General features: G+C 43.0%; 1 protein-coding gene across 6 annotated transcripts in view; it reads right to left on the reverse strand.

The window, feature by feature from the left end:
* AFF1 (ALF transcription elongation factor 1) overlaps positions 1–22,501 on the reverse strand; it is a 236,746-nt gene that overhangs the window by 110,613 nt on the left and 103,632 nt on the right. For 5 of the 6 annotated variants that reach the window (XM_028491879.2, XM_028491877.2, XM_028491876.2 and 2 more), the window contains exons 3-4: positions 8,514–8,637; positions 6,816–7,736 (exon numbers count right to left, since the gene is read on the reverse strand). In XM_028491879.2, the coding sequence (XP_028347680.1) occupies positions 6,816–7,736; positions 8,514–8,637 (1,045 nt within the window). The remainder of the gene's footprint in view (positions 1–6,815; positions 7,737–8,513; positions 8,638–22,501) is intronic. The other variant, XM_024116859.3, reaches the window with a different exon arrangement.

Genomic DNA, 22,501 nt, shown 5'->3' on the forward strand with positions numbered 1-22,501 from the left:
ATGGGACCTGGGAATTTTAATTTTTAACCATTTGTATTTTATTTTATTTTATTTTGCAGTACGCGGTCCTCTCACTGTTGTGGCCTCTCCTGGACGCGCAGGCTCAGCGGCCGTGGCTCACGGGCCCAGCCACTCCGCGGCATGTGGGATCCTCCCGGACCGGGGCATGAACCCACGTCCCCTGCAGCGGCAGGCAGACTCTCAACCACTGCGCCACCAGGGAAGCCCTAACCATTTGTATTTTTAACAGGCTTCCCCCAGGTGATTCAGACTTGTCACCAAGTTTCAGAATGAATGCACAGAATGAATGCACAAATTCCATTTGATCTACAGTACTCGGTCTAGAACCCAAGAAAACTTATAATGGTCTCTGTATATCATGTGGCATAAACCATTGGCATATACTTTCCCTCTGCTTGGAATATTGATGCTGTTTAACTTCTAACACACCTACTGTAGTCTGAATATTTATGTGTCCCCAAAATTCAGGCCGAAAACCTAACCCAAAGGTGGTGATAGTAAGAGATGGGGGCCTTTGGGAGATGCTTAAGTCATGAGGGTAGAGCACTCACGAATGGGATTAATACCTTATAAAAGAAGTTCCAGAGAGAAAGTCCTAGCCCCTCCCACCATGTAAGGACACAGCAGGAAGGCACCGGCTGGGAACTCGGAAGAGAGCCCTCACGAGAACATGACCATACTGGTGCCTTGATCTTGGACGTCCAGGCTCCAGAACTGTGAGAAATAAATTTCTGTCGTTTACAAGCTACGCAGTCTGTGGTACTTTGTTATAGCAGTCCGAATGGACTCAGACAACCCCTCACATTTTTCACTTCTACTCACCATTCAGGTCTCACTCAATGCTTCCCCAGAGAATTCTTCTCTAAGCTCCTACATTCTAAGCCACAACACCCCTTTATCAATCTTATAATAGTTTATAGATTCCTTTATAGAACCTGCCAAAGTTCTTACACATTGATCTGAGTGGTTACTTAAACAGAGTCAGTTTCTAACTAGATAGTTAAGGTCCAAGAGGACTGGAATCATCTGGGGTTTCCCCGCCACTGTAACCCCATCCCCAGCATTAGGCCTGCATACAGTAGATACTCTAAAAATTTTAGTCAAAGGTTGCTGAACTGACGATATATATGGGAGACAGGGAGCTTAACTATATTTTGAGTGACTCATCAGCAGGATATACACCATCGACACACAGAAAGTGCACCTCTTGAAGGGTTAGATCATTTCATAATGGGGGGAAGTTCCTCGTTTCGGATTTAAGAAAGCTAAATAAGAAAGTAGGAAAGACTGTTTGCATACATGAATGCAAAGTGAATCAATATCACAGTTTTCCACTGTGGATTACTTCACTCTATTAGGCTGGCAGTTTATTGAAAATGGAAGGCATAATTTAAGAGTTGCCGTGAGTCAAAGTAGTCCAACAATGAATTCACAGCTGCAGGTGACACTTGAGTCTCGGAAATTAGGTGGAAGGATTTGGTATCAGAAAATGTTCCCAAATGATGTCATGAGAGGCCACAAGGAAAAGAGCAATTGCTCTGCAGAAATCAGAAACCAACAGGACTCAAAGCCAGATTTCTCTGGAGGGCAATGGAGTAAGGCCATATATGGAGGTAGAAGCAGTAGCAAATTTAAATTGACGGTAAAATCTGCTACGTTCCAGTGACTTATTTGCTTAAATTAAGATAACTGTATTATTTACATGTACACTTCAAACCCTAAGTGAAAGAACAGAAACCTATAATTCCCCCTAATCTATAAGCAGATTCTCAAGTTTTCAAGATGATCTTCAATTTCTGCTTCTGAAGACCCAGCAGGACCCCATTTCTTCCCGCTCCTGCCCTTTGCCACAGGTAAAGCTAAGCCAGGGAGGGCCTGGTTTGGGGCCTTCTCAGCTACACCTGCCTGGTCCCAAAGCTTTAAATACCCACCATAGGCAAACACAGCCCAAATTTATTATTCCCAGTATTAAGATGAGATTTCTTTTGTGTTATGATTTCTACTCATCTTCTGTGAAACTTACAGGATTTAAGCTATGTTCAAAATGGAGTCCCAGCGGCCAATGTGAACTTCTGTATTAGTTGTTTTGAAAAGTCTACCGTAGGACTGTGAATGTCTTAGAGTAAGACCGTTACACCCACTGATAAACTCCTTAAAAGGAGCCCAATGAGCTGAGCAACTGAAGGTTCTTCCCTGGAGGACCCAATTTCCCCCTGCTGAGAGCTGTTCCACGTGGGCACTGCTGGAGGCTCTGTCCAAGCAGAGGGCTACTTCCCACTCATGCTTGTCCCGAGACCGCTGCTAGACCGAGACCGTTGCTTGTGCTGAGACACCCCCTTCCCGGACTTCTCCTTGGAGTGGTTTGTTACTCTCTTGCCTATTTTCCTGACTTGACTAACCTGTGCTGTGTGCTAACTGAACGCTGGCTCCATTTCGTTTATCTCCACTCCTGTGATTCTTACCCGGCCACAAACATCCAAACTTATCATTTTCCCTGGGCTGATCTACTACCGATGACTGCCAACCTGTCATGTCTACCTGGATATATAACGGCATCTCAAACTTAATATGTGATCCATGCAGAGCATCCTGGTTTTCCCTCTAAGCCTGTTCCACCCAGGTCAACTCCGTCTCAGGAGCAGGTATCACCCCACCATCCACGCCTTTCCAGTAGGACCTTCCTTAATGCCTCACTTTCCCTCACACCTCAGGCCCACTCCCACACCCAGTCAATCACAAAGCCCTATTACTCCCCTGCCCGATATATTTGGAATCTATCTGCTTCTCACCATGTCCACTGCTATTATCCTACGCCAATCCATCGTCATTTCCCACCCCCTAGCTGGCCTCCCTACTTCTGCCACCCTTGCACCTCCAAGCCATTCTCCACCCAGGAGCCAGAATGATCTTTTTCAAAAAGAGAAAGTAGATATATCACTCCCCTGCTCAAGATCCTCCTATGGTCTGGTCTCCATGCACACTTAACAAGTAGAAGTAGAAAGATCATAGAACTGAGAATTCTAACTCTGGCTCTGCTACTAACTAAACTGTAGCAAAATTAAGTGACCTCAACTTCCTAGGCTTTATTTGCAAAATGAAAGGGCTGTAGGTTTAGCCTTAAAATTCTAATATTCTAAATCCAGTATACAATTTAATATGCCCACCTCAACTTAATTCATTTCTCCCTTTCAGTAAAATGCCTATCTGCCTCTAAGCACATCCACTCCAGTCCAGGGTCCACACTCAGGAACGCTCACACAGAGATGCCTTGGTTTTCTTCTCACTCTCATTTGTTAACTTCCGGTAGAAAGAGCTAGAAAGGAATCTCAGCCTTCCATTTGGGCAGTTCGGTCTCTGATGTAGCAGCTCTACAGCTGGAAGGCATCCATGTGAGATCGTGGAGTCCTGGCTATATCCTCAGATGGGACATTTCAAGATGCTATACATCTTCCAGTTGACACAAAACTAAAACCAACATGCCCTGAGAAAAATAATACACAAACCAAGTGTTTCCCATGAAGTGAAAGGACAGAAAATAGCAAGGAACTCATACGTATGTGGCTTGAGAATAAAGGAGTGCCAGACAGACAAGATGACTTTCCCATCTTGGTCCATTTTTTAAAAATACTGTTTGATGGAAGCCGTGGGGGAGGAGAGCAATGAAACAAAGCACAAAACCCACACACTCAGAAAGCCAGGAAAGAAAACCTCCTCCGACTTGCCTTAGGACAAATTCAGCAAATAAAGGAAAAGCACTTAGCTATCCCCATGCCCCTTCCCATGGCTCTACCAACAGCCAACTTTCCCTTCCACCCTGGCATTCTCTTATCTTTCTGCCCCAATGCCACAAGCAGCCCAAGATATTGCTACTATTCCGGTTCTATATTCAGAATTTACCTGCTCTGGGGTTAATTCCCCGCTTTTGCTGTCCCCCACCTCTACGCTTTCCTTTGATTCACCAGAATATTAAAATCTGACAACTAACAAAGAGCCCGCATGCCACAACTAAAGATCCTGCGTGCTGCAACTAAGACCCGACACAGCCAAAAATATATATATTTTTTAATTTGAGATTTTTAAAATCCAATCTACATGGTTTTTTTAAATGCTTTTTTTTTTTAATTATTTATTTACTTTTGGCTGCATTGGGTCTTCGTTGCTGTGCACGGGCTTCTCATTGCGGTGGCTTCTCTTGTTGCGGAGCACAGGCTCTAGAGCGCAGGCTCAGTAGTTGTGGCGCGCGGGCTTAGTTGCCCCGTAGCATGTGGGATCTTCCCGGACGAGGGCTCCAACCCACGTTCCCTGCATTGGCGGGCGGATTCTTAACCACTGAGCCACCAGGTAAGCCCCTACATGTTTTTAAAACCTTTAAAAAATAGCCGTTTTATTGGGTCTACAAACAGAAAATTAATGGTAAGTCGGTGAAACGTGAGATCTTACTAAACCAAATCTCAACGCTTGTCAGAGAGCACCAATATCCCTGTTTCCCAGACTTACTTCCCCTTCATTACAAGTTCTTTGCCCAGAGCCCTCCATCTGCCTGACCCCTCAGCTCCATCCTCCCATGCCACCAACACCACCCAGGGGCTCCAAGGCAGTTAGCCCCACAGCTGCCACTGGCCTGAGAACCCTGATTAGAGGCCAGAGGGAGCCATCATGTTAAAATGAAGGTTGACTGCAAACACAGGCTGAAGATGAAACGTTTACATCTACTCAATTGTTGACAGCAGGTCAAGAAAAGCCAAGAAAACCCCATTCTCTTACCACATCTATGGATGATTTTGTTCAACTGTCCACTCAGAAAATATGCAAGGACCGTCTAATGTGGTCCTATGTTTGAAATATGTATTAAATCTGAGGAGCTGTAAGACCCTGGAGAAATCTCAACTCACCTTATCTTTTTTTCACCAGGAAAGCAAAAGGTTAACCGGGATCCTCTAACCTAAAAGGTCTACCATAAAACCTGTTGGCTGAATTTACATGGGTTCACTGTCTTAAGGCTGATGTTTGAAACTTTCTCTACGCACCTAGTAGCAGACAGTTCTCTGATTGTTTCACATGTGTAGGCTGATCTCCACGCTAGACTGTCATCTCTCTGGGGCAGGGACCAGTACTTCTTTGGCACCCCACCCTGTGCTTATACATATGGTTGGGTATTTGGTAGACAATGCAAATATTTGCTAATTGGTCTTAGAATTGTTTTAAAGCCATTTTTAGTTGCTTAGTTTTCTTTTGAAAGAAAACATGTTCAATTGTCCCCTTACCTTTTTTTCTTTTTAAACTAGGAAAATATAACAGACCTTATTTGATACATAAAGAAAATTCCATTAAGTTCTTTCTGAACTATCAGGTAGGCTGACTGACCAGTGGGAAGACCTCACTTTATTCTTCTCCACCTTCATTCTGTTCCCTACCCATACCGCCCATCAGAGCGCAAAATGTTCAATAAATGGCTCACTGCAGTGAATCTGCATAGCTTATGGGGTTACAGGGATTGTGCTGCCATCTTGGTCATTTCTACCACGTGCTTTACTCCTTTCTAATTTTTCCTCAGCCTCCAAACCAGTCACATTCTGAAGACATCCGGAGACACTCCAGCTCAACAGCTGACTATGGACAGAACCCTAACCCCTTCTAAACCAAAAGCTGACACCACAAAGGAACAGATTTTCCTCCTTCAAGATAAGGGTTATCTTTCCAGCTATGGATCCTGGAATTTTTTTTTTTCTTTCTTTTTTTTAAACCTTAAGGAATTTTGCCTTCTAGCACTATGTAAAACTGATGTAAAGCTGGTATCTGGGTGCACATACAAGTCTTTGAGGACGGGATATGCAAATTAGAATGTTTATACAATGGATGTAACTCAACCACAGACTTTACCTTAACAGATAAGCGCTAAAATAAATTCACTTCAAACATTTCACTTTGCACTACAAATCTGAATTTGAGTAACCGGTGTTAATTTAGAATTTCAGTGATAGAATGTGTGCTCTCATTCTCCTCATTCAAACACCACGTTGCCATCTGTCAAAGGAGCAGAAAAAGGAATTTTTCCTTTGTTTAAAAAGATAAAGTATTTTGTTTACTTGAAAACGCCACAGTTGAAAAACGTTCTATATTATGTGACTCACTCTCAAATGAGATGTCATCACACCTCCACTCTTCTTTTGTAGGTGGTAAATAAAATATATTAGAACAGAAATTTAGTTTCACAGTTTCTTATAATTTATAGGGGACAAATCTTTAAAAATTAATACTTTGCCTGCAACATTTTGACCTCGTTTTCACTTTTTTATGGTTTGGATCTCAGGAAAAACTGGGGCAGAGGAAGTATTAACCAAAAAAAATTTTTTTCTATACAGTGTCTTTAAAGAAGTCAGTGTTCCCCAAAGCCCCAAAAAAATCAAAGACAGCTCAAAACCTTCCTGAAACTCTCATGATAGAAATGTCCTCTGCCTCAATTGGGTTGTGGGTTGTATAGATGTATCCATTTTTCAGGTGTATACATTTTTCAAAACAGAGCAAACTACCCTCTTCCCATCTCTATATTTTACTGTATGTAAATCATGGCTCAATAAAAAAAATTTTTTTTAACTTTCTACGAATCACATTTCAATATCTGTCATCAGTAATCCACCTCAGACCTGAGTTTCTTGTGGGTCAACGAGATCCTAAAGCCAGAAAGGAATCTCCCTGAGCAAAGGCCACTGACACCCCTGCCCCAAACCTCCAGAAACTTCCACCTCAAATCTTTCTTCACACTGGAATTGCCTCAGATATGAACTTCCACTCACCTCGACTGACTGAGAAGGCATTTTCAGCTTAGTGAGCTTGGCTTTGGCAGGCACTTTTAAGTCTGTTTTTTCAAAACTCTGTTGCCGGTAGTCCTCCGGCAGTGGTTTCAGTTCAGGAGACTCACTAGGAGCCTGATCTTGACCATCCATGGGCCGGACATAAGCTGTGGGCTTCTGCTGCATTGCAAGGCTTTTTGAGGGGAGAGGGGGTGGGGGGAAAGTCTGAGAAGGTGGCTGGGGAGGGGCTACCGCAAGGCTGGCAACTGCTACTGAACTGTCTTGAAGGGTCTCTTTATCATGGACCTTTACCGGTAGGTCCTTGGGAGACTTGGCCGGACAGTAGCCTTTATTGTTACTGTTACTGCTGTGAACCTTGTTGCTTCCTTGCGTCCTGGGAAGAGTCTGCTGGTTGGAATGTACAGGTGACAAAGGGGGGACTGGGGAAGGCAAAGAGAACAAAGGAGAAAGCTCCCTCTCTGGAGCTGAGTCTGTCATTGAAGCACAGTGGTCTCCATCAGCCCTGCGGTCACCCTTTTTGTGATGACTAGAGCTGTACCCCTCCTGACCAAGGCGATCTTGGGTCATGTGCTGGCTGTCCGGTGGGCCATAGCTTTTGACATGGAGACTTGGCATTGGTTCCATTCTTGGCTGCGCCATCTTTGGGTTGTGGCTAATGGTACCAATAGGAAGTGGTCCAGAGGCAGGAGTATTAATAGGCTGGTGGTGGACACTAGTGTGGAAGGAGTGAGATGGAATGCTGCTCCCCTTCTCAGGAAATGAGGGGTATCTTGGCTTTCCCAACCTATTTTCAGAAGCATCCAAGCGTTGAGGGTGGGACTTGGTATTAAGGAACTCCTTCACCTCTTCATAGTTTCCCAGCATGTTCTGTATTCGACTGGATAGCTCATCACCTTTTTCTGTCTAAAAAAAGAAAAGACAGCAAAGTTAGATACTGAGGGGGAAAAAGAGGGGGAGGAAAACCATTGTTTAGTAAACCATGTTACATAATGCCATTAGAAAAGAAACACCTCAATTTAATGTGTAACACAGAATTTAACATGCAATTTCTACTCAATTCCCCTGCTGAGAAGCCTGCCATGGACAAATATTACTCAATACAGGAGACGAACATTACAAAAGAAAACCACACACTTTGGTAATTTTGACTACCGAGGTTCAGAAGATTTTCATATTTTGTTTTCAAAAACGATCTCCAGGATAAGTTGTCTTATTTTCACAAGTGTGACCCTTGTTCAAACTCACTTTCATCATGAAGTCAAATATGGTGATAAATCAGACTTTCTCATATTCAAGAAATTACCTTGTAGGACTTCCCTGGTGGTGTTGTGGTTAAGAATCCACCTGCCAATACAGGGGACACGGGTTCCAGCCATGGTCTGGGAAGATCCCACATGCTGCGGAAGCAACTAAGCCCATGCGCCCCAACTACTGAGCCTGCGCTCTAGAGCCCGCACGCCACAACTACTGAGCCCGCATGCTGCAACTACTGAAGCCTGCACGCCTAGAGCCCATGCTCTGCAACAAGACAAGCCACTGCAATGAGAAGCCCGCACATTGCAACGAAGAGTAGCCCCCGCTCGCCACAACTAGAGAAAGCCCGCGCAGCAACGAAGACCCAATGTATAAATTAAAAATAAATAAAATAAATAATTTTTTTTAAAAAAAGAAAGAAATTACCTTGTAGGGCTCTCCAAAAAGGGGAATCTTTTCAGAAAATGCCTCTTTCTCTTGGTGAGCTTCCTGGTTGCGTCTTTCCTTCTCTCTAATTCGAAGCAGATTTCTGTCTTCATTGTACAAGCTGCTTCAGATGCCACAAAAGAACAAAAACAAAGTTTATCAGTATCCAAGCTTTGCTGTGCATACGTACATGTGTGAGGGAGGCAAGGACAGCTCAAGAAGCCTCGACGACAAGGGAGCTGGTTTAAAGAAAGCCCAAGTCCCTCATCCCACTCCTAGATTAAGGCCTCAGTCAGCTGGCCGCGACCCTCCAGCTTCGGGTCCTGGTTCTGGAAAACTAAGCATTCACTCTGGGCTACTGGCTTCATGGCTCAGGACTGACTCCAAATGGAAGAGTCTTTTATAGTCCGTGGTGGGACTGAGACAAGATTAATGATATTTTTACTTTCGCCTTGCGAAATACAGGGTAGAGGTGGACGCTTTTCGTCTGAAGGAGTCAGCAGGATGTGAACTTTAAAAAGGCTGTTTTCCTGGATCAGTATTTTATATTTTGGAAGATTAAAATTCCAAAGGCTTATTTCATAATTAAAAGATTACCAGGCACCCAAAACAGCATTTACTTTATTCTCAGCCTACTCTACTGGAAGAGTCTTGGCATGTAAACCTGAAAAGATAACTTTTATTTCTCATTTCAAATGTCAAGGATGGGAAAATCCAATTTTAGATGTCAGCTCTACCTACTGAGAAACTATAATCTGACTGCACTACTTAAACCACATAAAAATGTATCCTAAATCATCAGCCCCGGCACCAAAGGGGTTAAAAATGCATCTACTGGCAAACAAATCACGAAGCTGGAAACCCAGAAGAGTGCAGTTTTAGCATGCAAACCAAAAGTGGCCTTGCCTTAGGTCAGCAACTCGGGCCACGCCCTCCCAACCCCGACATGTGATATGTAAGAATAATGAAAATAAGAACTATTAAGACTTTTGTCCTCATAGACTTGCTTTAGAGTATCTACTGAATCTTTCCCCCCAACATTATGTGAATAAATCGGAAAATATTCAACTGTTTCTCCAAGGCTCTATGTACCTTAGAAATTCTAGCCCTGATGTCAGACACCCTCCCCCACCCCTTTCCTAGCACCTAGGCCCTCTCAGAACTTCTCTGACTTCCTCTGACAAGAGCCTACTTACTGGTCTCCCTGCCTCCACATCTTGTCCTTCTAATTTAGCCTTCTCAAGGAGAGAAATCCGATCTAAGGCTCTGGTTCTCATGTCACTATCCATATTTTTAAATAACCAGCATTCGATGGCTCTTTGCTACTGCAGAATAAACTCTCAACCCTTGCTTTGGCATTAAAATACCCCCATAATCTAGCACAGACCTACCCTAGAAATTACCTTGCTGTCTCTCTGCAGGCCTACCATATGCATTCTACCTAACAGTCATGTCCATTCCCCAAACACACCCGGTAAAGGGTAGCCTCTTGCTCTAACCCACCCCCACTGCAGAAACCCCTTTTACTGAAAGATAACCATTCTTCCAGGACCAGTTTACCTACAAAACTCCCTCAAACCACCTCTGTATTTCAGTCATGCCAGACCACTCCCTGCTCCTCGGTGATATCCTGGACTTCGATGCTTTCACTCTAATCACACAAATTTCCTCTCCCGTCTCTCTCAACCACATACTCCTATCCCCAATTTTCAGCTACCAGAGAAGATCGGGAATGATTCCAATTTCACCCACTCTAAAGGCTTTCAAATCCACCTGACTTAATATACTGATTGGTTCTCTCCCCTTCTCCCCTTTCACCTTGAATGTCAAAGCCCATCGTAATAGAACCTCTCATATTTTTCTGCCTCCTGGTGCTAAAGCATGGTACTTTGCATAGAAGCTAAACATTAAATGTTTTTAAATTTAAAAACAGCCACTATGCTTACAGTATATTACCTGTAATTTTTTAATTTAATTCTGAAAGACACGGTGTGCAAAAACAGTTTTTAAAAAATTATAATCATCTAAAAAAATGAGTGTCTGCTATTTCCATAGCCCTTCAATCTACAGGTTGTGGGAAGCGGGGGTGGGGGTGGGGGGGGAGGGGTGTGTGTGCAGGAGGCTAAGCTACCCTGTTGAATTCACTGGGATGTCGTAAAGAATTATCTGCTTAGATCACTGTAGCAAAAACTTTTCCTAGATGATGGGTATCTTGATATCAGATTTTAAGAGAACAGCAAAGTGAACATTTATGTTAGTCAACATACTACAAACACTGAGGAAAAACTAAAACAGAAACTGGCTTATGGAGTCTTCTTTAAGAAGTCCGAATCTCACACATTTCAGACAGATTTATTTCTGGTTGATAGTAGCACAATGGACCTGTTGATCACTCAAGAATTCCTTTCAATTGTTTTATGATTTGGGTAATTCTTTTTTTAAAAAAAATAAATTTATTTATTTTTGGCTGCGTTGGGCCTTCCTTCTGCGCGCGGGCTTTCTCTAGTTGCCGGGAGCGGGGGCTACTCTTTGTTGCTGTGCGCAGGCTTCTCATCGCGGTGGCTTCTCTTTTTGTGGAGCACGGGCTCTAGGCACGTGGGCTTCAGTAGTTGTGGCTCGCAGGCTCAGCAGTTGTCGCTCGCAGGCTCTAGAGCGCAGGCTCAGTAGTTATGGCACACAGGCTTAGTTGCTCCGCGGCATGTCTGATCTTCATGGACCAGGGCTCGAACAAGCGTCCCCTGCATTGGCAGGTGGATTCTTAACCACTGCGCCACCGGGGAAGTCCCAATTTTGGTAATTCTTGTTGGCTCAAAACACACACACACACACACACACACACACACACACACACACACACACAACCTGGTTGTTCACACAAAACACACACACACACACACACACACACACACACACACACACACACAATGTGTAACATTAACATCCAACCATGGGAGCCAAAAAAGAGGGTTGATCAGGAAATAATTTTTTTCCTTCAAACTTGCTTCACAGCCACTTTGTTTGCAGGGAGGGGTAGGGCATGCAACTGTCCTCTAAGCAACTTGAACTCCCAAGCTTCTCTTTTCCAAAGCTACCTGGTACAGACAGCCCACACAGGGTGCACATAGAAGGGGAAGTTGCTTTGCAAGGGTGTCTGCTCTGCTAGTCTCACCACAAAGGGAGTTCTCCCCTTGTCTGTTTCTGCTGGTTATGTCAGTGGAGTTTCTATAGCTTGACTGCTTGTTGAATGTTCCCGGCCTATGGCTCTGCTTTAAGAGGCAGAGCTCTGCCCACTTCTGAGTAATCGCTACCTTTGCCTCAGAAAGGGCACCCCAAATGGCAAAATTCTCAGTCCCAGACTGAAAAGCGAGCGTGTGTAACAGTAGCACCTCAACTATCAGGCTGCTCGGGGTCCTTGCTTAATTTTCCTGTCAACTGCACGCACATTTAAGAAAAGCTACAGTGGTTTTAAAATTACTAAAGTATTTCTAAATAGATCAGCTCGGCCTTATCTCAGCAGCAGTTAGGCTTTAGTACACTTCTAGATTTTTATTCCAAAATAATCAAAGCTGCTACAAAAATAATGAGAAGAACCCAACTTTACAAAATTCCAAACGCTGGCTTACTGCTTTGGGATTCAAAAATTGAGGCACAGGCCTCCTACCCGGCAGGAATTCTACTAAATTAAGGATTCTGCTTAATTAAAGGTCTGACTTCATTAGTTTAAAAAAAAAAAAAAAAAAGTTTAAAAGCCACACCCAGATTTCACTGACAGACATACGTAATATTATACCAATTCTGAGATAAGCTTTGAATGTATTTTTTTTTCTTATTCACCATCACCCTTCAACTGAGAAACCCAAAAATAGTGAGGTGAGGAAAAGATATCACAAGTGTCACTGGCAGGATGAGTTTCATGAGGCCTAAACTTGGCGAGATAAACTCACTCTCACCCACAGTCTGCTGGGCAACTCCCTCCTGGGTCTCACTCACCAAGGCCCCTTGGCAGGGCAGAAGGCAACAGAAGAAACAGGAAGTGACCGGTCCAAGCCCCAGGATGATGACATAGGGTAAGCTGTGAGGCCTCATTCTTCTAGGCTGTCTACCTTCTCCTTGCAACTAACAGGGTTTTGCCAGTCATACTGGGCAGCTTTCTGGTTTATTTGGCTTTTACTTATTATTAAGTTTACAATGGCTTAAGGAATGGTTTGTTAAAGTATCAGGCAAATTTTTTCATGAGCGTTTTCTTTTTCTTGGCTCCATTTTGAAATCAGGGGAAGTTTACATTTTAAAAACATTAACACAATTAGCAGCATGAGTAAACCATTGTTCAGCCTCTTACACACCACTGTTGTTTTTAAACCAAGGTGCAAGCAAGGAGGGGGTGGATGGAAGAATTTTAAATGAGGGGACTTGAGGAAGCAGTAAATGTCCTAGGTGATTCGTAAACTCTGTAATTACCTTTGAATAATTACAAGTTGACAACCACTTCTCTTAATTAAAGGTGGCAGTTTTTCCTCTGGTATGAAGGAAAAAAAAGCATTCCTACTCTCACAGAATACCCTCACCCCAACATCAGGCTTGTCAGACTTTGTCACTGTTCACAGAGAGTGAGTTACAGTTGACCCTCCATGTCTGGAGATGTGGAACTCACAGACTTGGAAGGACCACACTAGGCCATTTCATATGAGGGACTTGAACATCCACGGATTTTGATGTCAGCAGCAGTCCTGGAACCAGTCCCCTCCAGGTACCAAGGGACGACTGTACAAGTTCTCCTTCACTGATTTCTACATGGCTCTTTGCATTAGATAAGAGGTTCTCAAACTTCAGTGAGCGTGGAAGCACCTGGAGGACTTGTTCAAACACAGATCATAGAGACCTGCCCCCAGGGTTTCTGATTCAATCTGATGTGGCACCTGATATTTGCATGTTAAACAAGTTTCTAGGTGGTTCTGAAGAGTACAAGAGAGCACAGTCTTTGGGGGCTGTATGGATCACTTTAGGCTTACCAAGAAACAATAGCAATTATGAGAGCACCAGAGCCAAGGACGGCCCCCACTTAGCACCTGCGAATCAGTGGGCAGAGCTTTAGGCAAATCACATCAGCCTCCTATTTAATATTCACAACTACTCTGTGAGAGGGAGATGATTAATCCCGTTTCCCAGGTGAAAAAAAATAAGGCTCAGTGATTAACTTGCTATTAAATGGTAGACCTGAAAATTCAAGTGCAAGCCGCCTGACACCAAAGCTTCCGTTCTGAGTCACAGTTCAGTGGCTAGTAAAGCTTTCAGGCTATATTAAATAGAACAAACAAAGAAGGCATGCTAAAATGTGCTAATTTACAATCACTCATAATTGCTCATAATCCCTTAGTCTCAAAGAGGTACACATCGACAATTCAGGTATTATCCCTGCCAGCGGAGCATCTCAGAGTCATAAAACACATGTTCCCTTAAATGTATCCATACAGGTCTGTCCCTGCCCATGGACCCAACAGAGGGCCCTCTTAACTGGGAGGTGGGGGAAGAGGGGCATGACAGCATGAAGTTGCTCTTCAAATTATAAAAACTGTGCTACAATTCTTATATTAGAGCCTTTTTCAAGTTTACAGATTTAAGGTCACTGACCCCAAAATAACCTCTGGATTCACAAGTCATCTCTAATGTGCTAAGGGGCTCTTCACGTTAATGTCTTTCAAGAACAGGCTATAAATAAACTTGCACTAAAGTAGCCATTATATGCCCGATACTGGGCTCCACTCCCATTAACTTCTGGCTGGCTGACCTAGGCCATGTTCCTAGGGCCTCAGTGCCAGCTTTCTGGTCAGCCCAGGAGTCCCCACCTGGGGGAGGGGGGGGTGGACAAGTCACATGGTAATGTGAAGCAGCTGGCTGCATTCAAAAACAAGTCCACGTGCTGACGTGCCCCTCCCGGGGGGGCGGGGGTGCGCGGGTGCAAAGTCGGACCACCCAGCAGACATCCATGAGTTCCACCAAACGTGTGCAAAAATATTTTCAGATAGGGAATAACTTTACTTTGCAGTAGGCAGGTTCTTGCTTTTGGATCATATACTACTGTCCACCATCTGCAAGTTTCAACACCGATGCCTCGGAAAGATTTCTGCAAAATACATCAAACCACCTCCTCTACCACATTTTTTTTTTTATTATTATTAAGTGAACTAGAAAGACCGATGGGGGAAACCACAGGCTTCAATTTCCAGTGCCTGGTGAGAGACAGCGGTGACATATGAGACTCACAAGCCATGACTAAGGTGGGCTGCGCCACAGATGTTTTCACTGACAGAATTCCACCACTCTCCATCAGCAGCACGGGAGCCGGAACAAAGCTTGGAAAGCTAAAACCTGCCAGGGTGCGCTCGCTTTCAGAGAGGTGGTGAAACTCCTGAGGAATTCAGAGCTGCCCAGTCAGCCCCTGAATGCAGTCGCCTGGTCAACCCCATGCTGGGGCCTGTCAGGGCACATTTACTCCCACTTTTCAAATGCTTCTCCTTGGGGGTATGGGCCCATGCATTACAGCATTGAGATAAAATGAAGAAATCACAGCTCTGTACAGATTAGTGAGAGTGATCCCCCTTTTTCTCTTTCCCCTGCACCAGAAAAGGAAAGAGCCTATGTGGAAGGAGGGGAAGGAAGGCCCAAGTTGGGCTTGGGATGCGGGGGGGGGGGGGGGGGGGGGGGCGTGTGCTGGCTCTGCTATCATCTGGCTGTAAGCACCTTCCCCAGGCTGAGCCCAAGGGCCCTGCTGCTAATCTAGGTTAGTCATGCAGGATCCCCGAATGCCACTAGGCGCTTCCATGGCAACTCAGCCCACAGGGCAGGCTGTGCACAGCTGACTACCCATTTATCACCCTTGACTGGTCACTTCGCACAGACCTTCCTCTGATGGATGTGACCGACTCAAGTTTAAAAGTTAAATTCTCTCTCGGAGGATAGAGTGCAATTTCTCCTGTGTATTTATTTTCATGGGCATGGAAGAGATATTTGGCGGGAAGGACAGGGTAAATCCTGAAATCGACAGGGTGCATTAATTCTCGAAAAGAACGAATCTTTTCACTGTTTTAGCAGCACTATGCCATTCTGGTTTGAACGTACAAAGGATAGAGCAAAACATAAAACTCACAAGTCTGTTCACAAAAGATAGGCAACTCTGGATTAGAGAGTGGAGACATACGTCACAAAGTGACAGAGGCAAAAGGACAGCAGGCTTGGGTGATTACTTGTCGCGCAAGTGACTTTTAGTTTGGAAGCCACCCCTGTTGACTTTTTAAGTCCATCTTCTGGCCTTTGTTTCTATGTCCTCTACTCCTACAATCCGGGGATCAGAGAACATTTTGCACATTGGCTTTATGAAAAAATGTCCAACTTTTTTTGTCATTAAACAGTATCACTCATAAATGCATTTTAAAATGAGAAATCAAAGTGGCTCCATGTTTGAAGGCAGAAGAAATGTTGCTTCAAAGAATGGAAAATGTTTTCGTCTCCCGCTCTGTGCACGTGAAAGAATACACAACCGGCTTTTCTCATGATAAAAATCACTCAGCTAAATAAATCTTTCAAGGATATCACCTTCATTACCTGCCCCACCACTTAACACACACAATAAATATAAAGAAAACATCACTTAATCCTAAAATAAAATCTGATATGATATAAATAATAAATACCAGCCAAAGTGAAATGACAAAATAGCAGTATGTCACAGTTGTTTTCCTGGAGGAGCTCCTAAAGGATCATCTCTAACAGCTCTCTGCTACTCACTCCTGCTTGCCACAAAATGCTCAGCCTCATTAAAATACCAGAAGAGTTGTGACTCCATTTTGCAAAATTCAATCAACCTTTAAGATACTTCATATACCTTAAAGGCATACTATGAGTTTTAAATTGAAACTGCCTCTACCTGGGCAAGCTTGGGGGGAGAAAAGTGAGTCACCTCACTTTTAACGAGAGACATGCTAATTTACTTTTCAAAATGAATCTGCCAGGTCCTCTGCAGGCATGTTAATGTGGAGCAAAGGTCTGAAAGGACATACTTTACAAAAATCTATCAAGAGGGAGCACCAGATCAGGGTGGAGGGAGTAGGTGGTAGTTTGGTGGTTTAGGGAGTTTCTTGCTTTAAAATTCTGTTTTAATGTGCTTTTCACAAGGAAGTATTCATTCATTATTTGTATAGTTAAATGTTCTAATTAAAACCAAAAGAAATAGCCTCATATCCATATAACAGTATCAAGATCAGGGGTAAAGAAATATTGAGGTGTTGCTCATTTTGGCAATAACTCTCATTAGAACCTCTGAAAATTGATTTCAGACCCTGAACTCAGTCTTAGATCGTTGCTAAATAATAATTATAGACCCACCTTCATAAAACTGCATTGAAGACTATGTTCCAAAGTTCAAACACCAGCAGCTGCTGCTTTTTAATTGGAGTAGTCTCACTATAACCCATTTTGTTCTTCTTAATAAATCACATAGGGAATTCCCTGGCAGTCCAGTAGTTAGGACTCCCCGCTTTCACTGCTGATAGCCTGGGTTCAATCCCTGGTCGGGGAACTAAGATCCATCCCTCAAGCCTCGTGGCGAGACCAAAAAATAAAAAAACAAAAATAATTTTTCTAATCATATAAATATATTCTGAGGGGCACTTTTTGCCCTATCGATGGAAAAGCACAAGAACTTGTCTTCTCACTACTTGGTCTTAGAGGGGGCATGGGGGAAACGGTGTGGGTGGGGATACACAGCCCCAACAAAAGTGGGATGAGGGGGAAGGAGACGAATGAGCTAATGCATTCCCATGTGCAGTACCCCAAGTCCTGTACCTTCCAAATACATTTTAAAAAACAGAAAACTAGTACTGATGGAGGAAGGCCATCACGCCAATGACACAATTACACAAACCACACCAGGGAGAAGAAATCACTCCCACTCTCAAAGATTTTGACGATGCATATAGCTGGCAGTTAATAAAGTATTTGTTTTTAATGTTACTTGAAGTGAGAACGTCTTATTGCTAACGACAAATTCCAGAAAACTTAGTCTCTGAGAAGGGTTCCCTAAAATGCTGACAGTACTCACCTGCAGTTAATTGAAAGGACAAAGAAGTTACTCACCACAGTGGAAACAGGATCACTAGAGATAAATCTGCCCCCTGACTAGTTATTTACATCTCCCCCTTTAGTTATAAAGACCCCTGATGATCACAGCCACCTCGCCTCTGACGGCCTGCTGGTTGGCAGTGCCCATCTGGCACCCATCAGAAACACAGGTAGGAGTTGTTGGCTCTTCCTGCAAGTCTGGTCTGTACTAGGATCAACCAGAGCTCTGGCCTCATTCCCAGGCCATTCTTCTTGCACACTCAACTGACCATGAAGGACCACATCACATACCTATAAAATAATGAGGCTGGTGAAAGTCTGTATCATTACAGCCACAAATTAAAAGAATGCTGCGGTCACAAACTAGGAAAGAATGTAGACAAGCAAGCTTAAAGTTTTGTTTGCTTGTTTTAATGCTTGCCTCATTTAATTCATACTCAACTTTAAAAAAATGTTTGGGGCATTAAATCAATTAAGCATCCAAAATTCAAATGAAGTGTTGTGTGGATTTCCTCACTTCTCCTCATCCTGGGCTATTCGCACCACAAAGCTGCCTCTTTCTAAAAATCATGAATCTGATCTTGTTATTCTCCCATTTGATAAGCCTTCCCCTGCTGCCTACAGGATTAAAGCTGAGGGGTAGGTGTGCCAAGCAACCCTTCACCACCTGGCTTCCACTTACCCCTCAACCCTCATGGACACAAACCCTTTTCCGCCCACTCCCTCACCTCTCAACCCTCTGAACACAAGGAACTGGGAGAAAGCACAACCCTCCTCTCTCTGCTAGTTCCCTGATGAACTCCTAAAATGACTTTCAAAGCCGTCCAAAACATCACTGCCTCTAGCCTCGACCTCTACTCTCACCTTCCATCTCCTGTTGTGAATGATTTCTTTCTCTGGGATACCTCTGTTCTTGCCAATCTGCCCATGTTTACATTTACATGTAAACGTGCCTACAGATTTCCCTGGTTAGACTGTGAGCTCCTTAAGGACAAGGACTATTCCTGAGAGCTTAGTGATGGTTACTTCATACACGTCTTTGACTAAAACGATTATATTCCGGCATTACTCAATTGCAAACAATCCAGAATTCTGCAGAATTCTGCCAGTCTTATTTATTATTTGATGACAAAATATGATTCACTGTCTGATACCTAAAACCGATTTTACCAGACTGTTGTACCCATCAAATGACTCAAACCTAGAAGGAAGCTGACATCATTCTTTCCTAGGTCAGCCATGAAAGCTGCCTCAGCTAACGCCGCATGTTTATCAGTTAATGTTACAGGTTTTATTCTTCAATTAGTCACAAAAGCATACTACACCAAAGGAAAAAAAAAAAGTTTGGGTAACATTTATAGCAAATACACATTTAATTTTAAATCAACAAGATTCAGAACAATATTAATAAGCTGTCCCTAGGAGTAAAACTTCAGCACCAAAACTCCCACAATGAAAAATCTCTCTGTGCTGCTGTAAATGCATGGTGGGAAAAACAAAGAAAATACAAGATCTAGAGAAATAATTTAAAAATGCAAATCAGATTATGTGGCTCCTTCTACTGCTGAAAGCCCCCTCTATAGGTTGCCCTTAGCATTCAAGACTAAAATCCAGAAGCCTGGCCTGGAAGGCTCCATCCCCACTTCCTTTCAACTGCTACCTCCCAGATCTATTCCCCTCCTCGTGCCCTTCCTCAACTACTAGCCACACTGGCCTTTCCATGCCTGGAGTAGGTCGAGCTGTGCGTTGCTGATCCCTGTCTGGATGCTCCGTCCTAGAGCTGGGGACAACGTTGTCACTAATATCTCCGGTAATTATCAGCTCCTCATCCAGGTCCCACACCTAAATGGCCACTCTCACCGCCCAGCAGGAGCTCTCTAGCACTTCACCCTGCTTTGTCTCTTTTTATCGGTAAAATTGTCGTCTGTTCATTTATCTGTTTAACTATGTCTGGCGCCGCCCCCCACCTCCATGAAGAATGTGCAGAAGGTCAGTCACCTTTTCTGGCCTGTGCCTCACTATGTACCCAGCTCTATCCCATTAAGCTAAATGAATATTGGCTGAATGGATGGAATTCTGCATACAGATGCAAAGACAGTAGTGGTTTCTTCTTTTTTTCTTTAAAGAAAATCATACAACTTGAAGTTAACAGAAGCATTTTCAAAAGACAGTCATTTTTTAAAAACTAGGCAGTTATGGACAGAATCCTCTAAATGACTAATACATCAAAATTTCAAGTACCATATAGAAAGCAAGAGAAAAACAAATCATTTCCAAATTCATCTTGTGTCTCATGAGACTGCTAAAATGCCCCTAAAGGGATTAAAAAAAGCAACTCTTCTCTCAAATTATTCGGGAGCAAGTTTTTTGTTGTTTTTGTTTGTTTTTTGTCCTTTTAAAGAAGAGACTAATTCTACAGTCATAAGAGATCAAACATACTAAGTGGATATTTTTTGTCACTTAGCAGCTTAAGCACCAGATAATTCCCAACACACACCAAATTAAACAAATTACATTCTATAGAACAGCTTGGAAAACTGTACAGGATTTACCATTCCAAAGGAAGAGTCCCTCCCAATGACTGAACTTCTAACACACATTCCAGAAAACCAATTGCACCACGTACGATAAGAAGAACTGTTTGAAACTGGGCCAAAGTACCAAATACAGCTTCAGCCAGAACAAATGCTCAGCCTTTAGACTTGCTAACCAACAGCAAAAAGCAACAGGAAAAGGCTTACACTTGGAAAATGAAAGGAAAAGCAATGTCTGTGTATTGATAAGAACAGTGGGGAACAATGGGATAATAAGGAAACTGGCAAGATGCAATTTATTGCTCTAAAGAAGAAAATATTAAGAAACACTTATTGTTTAAATGGGTACACAGAGATCTAATACAGTTTTCGGTTACTGAACAAACCCCCCAAAATTGTAGGGCTCTTCCTCCATCCATTTACGGAAGCTCATTCCTTAAAAGGAGAGGATATCCAAAACTAAATACAACGAATCTCCATTCCCCAATCAACACACGACTGTTAGTAGTAGAAATCACTGCCAATTATATTTTAAACCTAGTTAAACAGACTGCTGTGGACACACATATGAAGAGAGAAACTTTCTTTCTAAGACTGAAAAAGTTTCCAGGCTCTAACAATCACATGGAATAAAGCCACATGGATATTTAATCTTCCTTGCATATTACACAAAACAGACGATGAAAATGTAATGTAAGAAAATGTCCTATAAGTGTTTTTACAGAACCATTGGCACTTTTTTTTCCCTTTACCTCCTGACTTACAGTCCTCTCTTCTTTTGGTTAACTGCACATGCCACACTTGTTTTCACAGAAAGAAAGCTTAATGTCATAAAAACTAGAGGCAGTCTCATTATCTATTCCATTTCATTCCACAGACATTTCAAGTAGGAAGAACAGGGAGATTATTATAGGAGAAGAAAGCTGGAAACATGTATTGGTATTTTATATGGCAACAAGCAACAATGACATGTTTCTAAATATTCTCATTTTCATCCTAACCCCAGCTCACCTCCTACCACCCACTATAATTGGCATCGCCTTAAAGCTAAACAGTAAGTCATTGTTTTTGTGGAGAAGTCTCCCTTCATTTCGACCTCTGCTAAGCAGTGTTATGAGCCTTCCAAAGCTTGTCAGGATTCTCTCGGCTGGATTTTGGCCCAGCCAGGAACATTTATATGCAGACTAGATCATCTTTTCCCCATCACTGCCAACAGGCAGCTCACTTGCATAAAACAAAGGGTACTTATCAAACTTAACAAAGCATACCTCCACCTTCTTCAATGCTAGTAAATGAGAATCTGAGAGCTCAATTATTTAAAAAAGAAAAGAAGTACACTTCAGGATTTTGAGAGATTATGTCCTTTATAATGCTTTAACATTTTCATTTTTAACTCTCTCTTTGAAAAGCTGAGGCTAATATATCCATTGTAAGGAAATGATAAGCAAACATTCAAAATTACCAATACACTGATAACATATTAAACAAGGCCTCTGATTATAAAATATTTCCTTCAAACAAAACTACATTTAAAATATTATTTATGCCACTTAAAGTTATTTAAGAGCACTAATGCATTTATCTATCTATGGTTTTCAGGAGCCCGACTCAAGATCTTAATCCTCACACAACGGTAACAGAAGACCTATTTGTTTCCAGTAAATATTGATTTTTATGTGCTAGACCTAGGGACAAAAGAATTAAGGAGGCCACAATCTAGCGGGAGAAATACAAAAGCGGGGAACCACTAAGAGTGATTGTAGAGGTTGGTTACAAGCGCTAAAGAATAGGGGAGAAAAACACCAAGTCTAAATGGAGGGGCCTTAGATGATTTAATTAAGAGCAGTGACATCTGAGCTTGAAGGATGAGCAGAAGTCTGGAAGAGGAGATGGGACCCCCATATCCCCGCTGAGAAAGGGATCACTGGCCATGGGGTGTTTGCACACATCTCACCTCGTTCCCCAACGCCAAATTTCTCATAGGAAGGGTCCAAAGAACTCTGGGTTATTTGTGGGGATGACAGCTTTTTGCAGTCATCCTCTCCGCTGGGCTGGCCTAGGCCTCAATGATCTTTCTTCTGGCAACAGTCCCCTCATACGGCCTGTGGGCTTTCCTCGGCCTGAAACAATGATCTCAAATAGGGTGCACCCCCAAAACTGTCAATTTTAGGCAATGAACAGAGCGGGGATGTCAAAGTTTAGAATGCAAATGGACGTAACTGTGGCCACAGATGATCACAAAAGCAAAACTGATCACTCCCACACCCTCTTTCCTCCTCGCCGCCCCAAAGAGCGCAGTCCCAGCACCCACAAGGTACCAGCCCCCCGTTACAAAGCCTT

This window comes from Physeter macrocephalus, chromosome 7 (genome assembly GCF_002837175.3).
Source record: "Physeter macrocephalus isolate SW-GA chromosome 7, ASM283717v5, whole genome shotgun sequence".
In the NCBI taxonomy this organism is placed as follows: Eukaryota; Metazoa; Chordata; class Mammalia; order Artiodactyla; family Physeteridae; genus Physeter; species Physeter macrocephalus.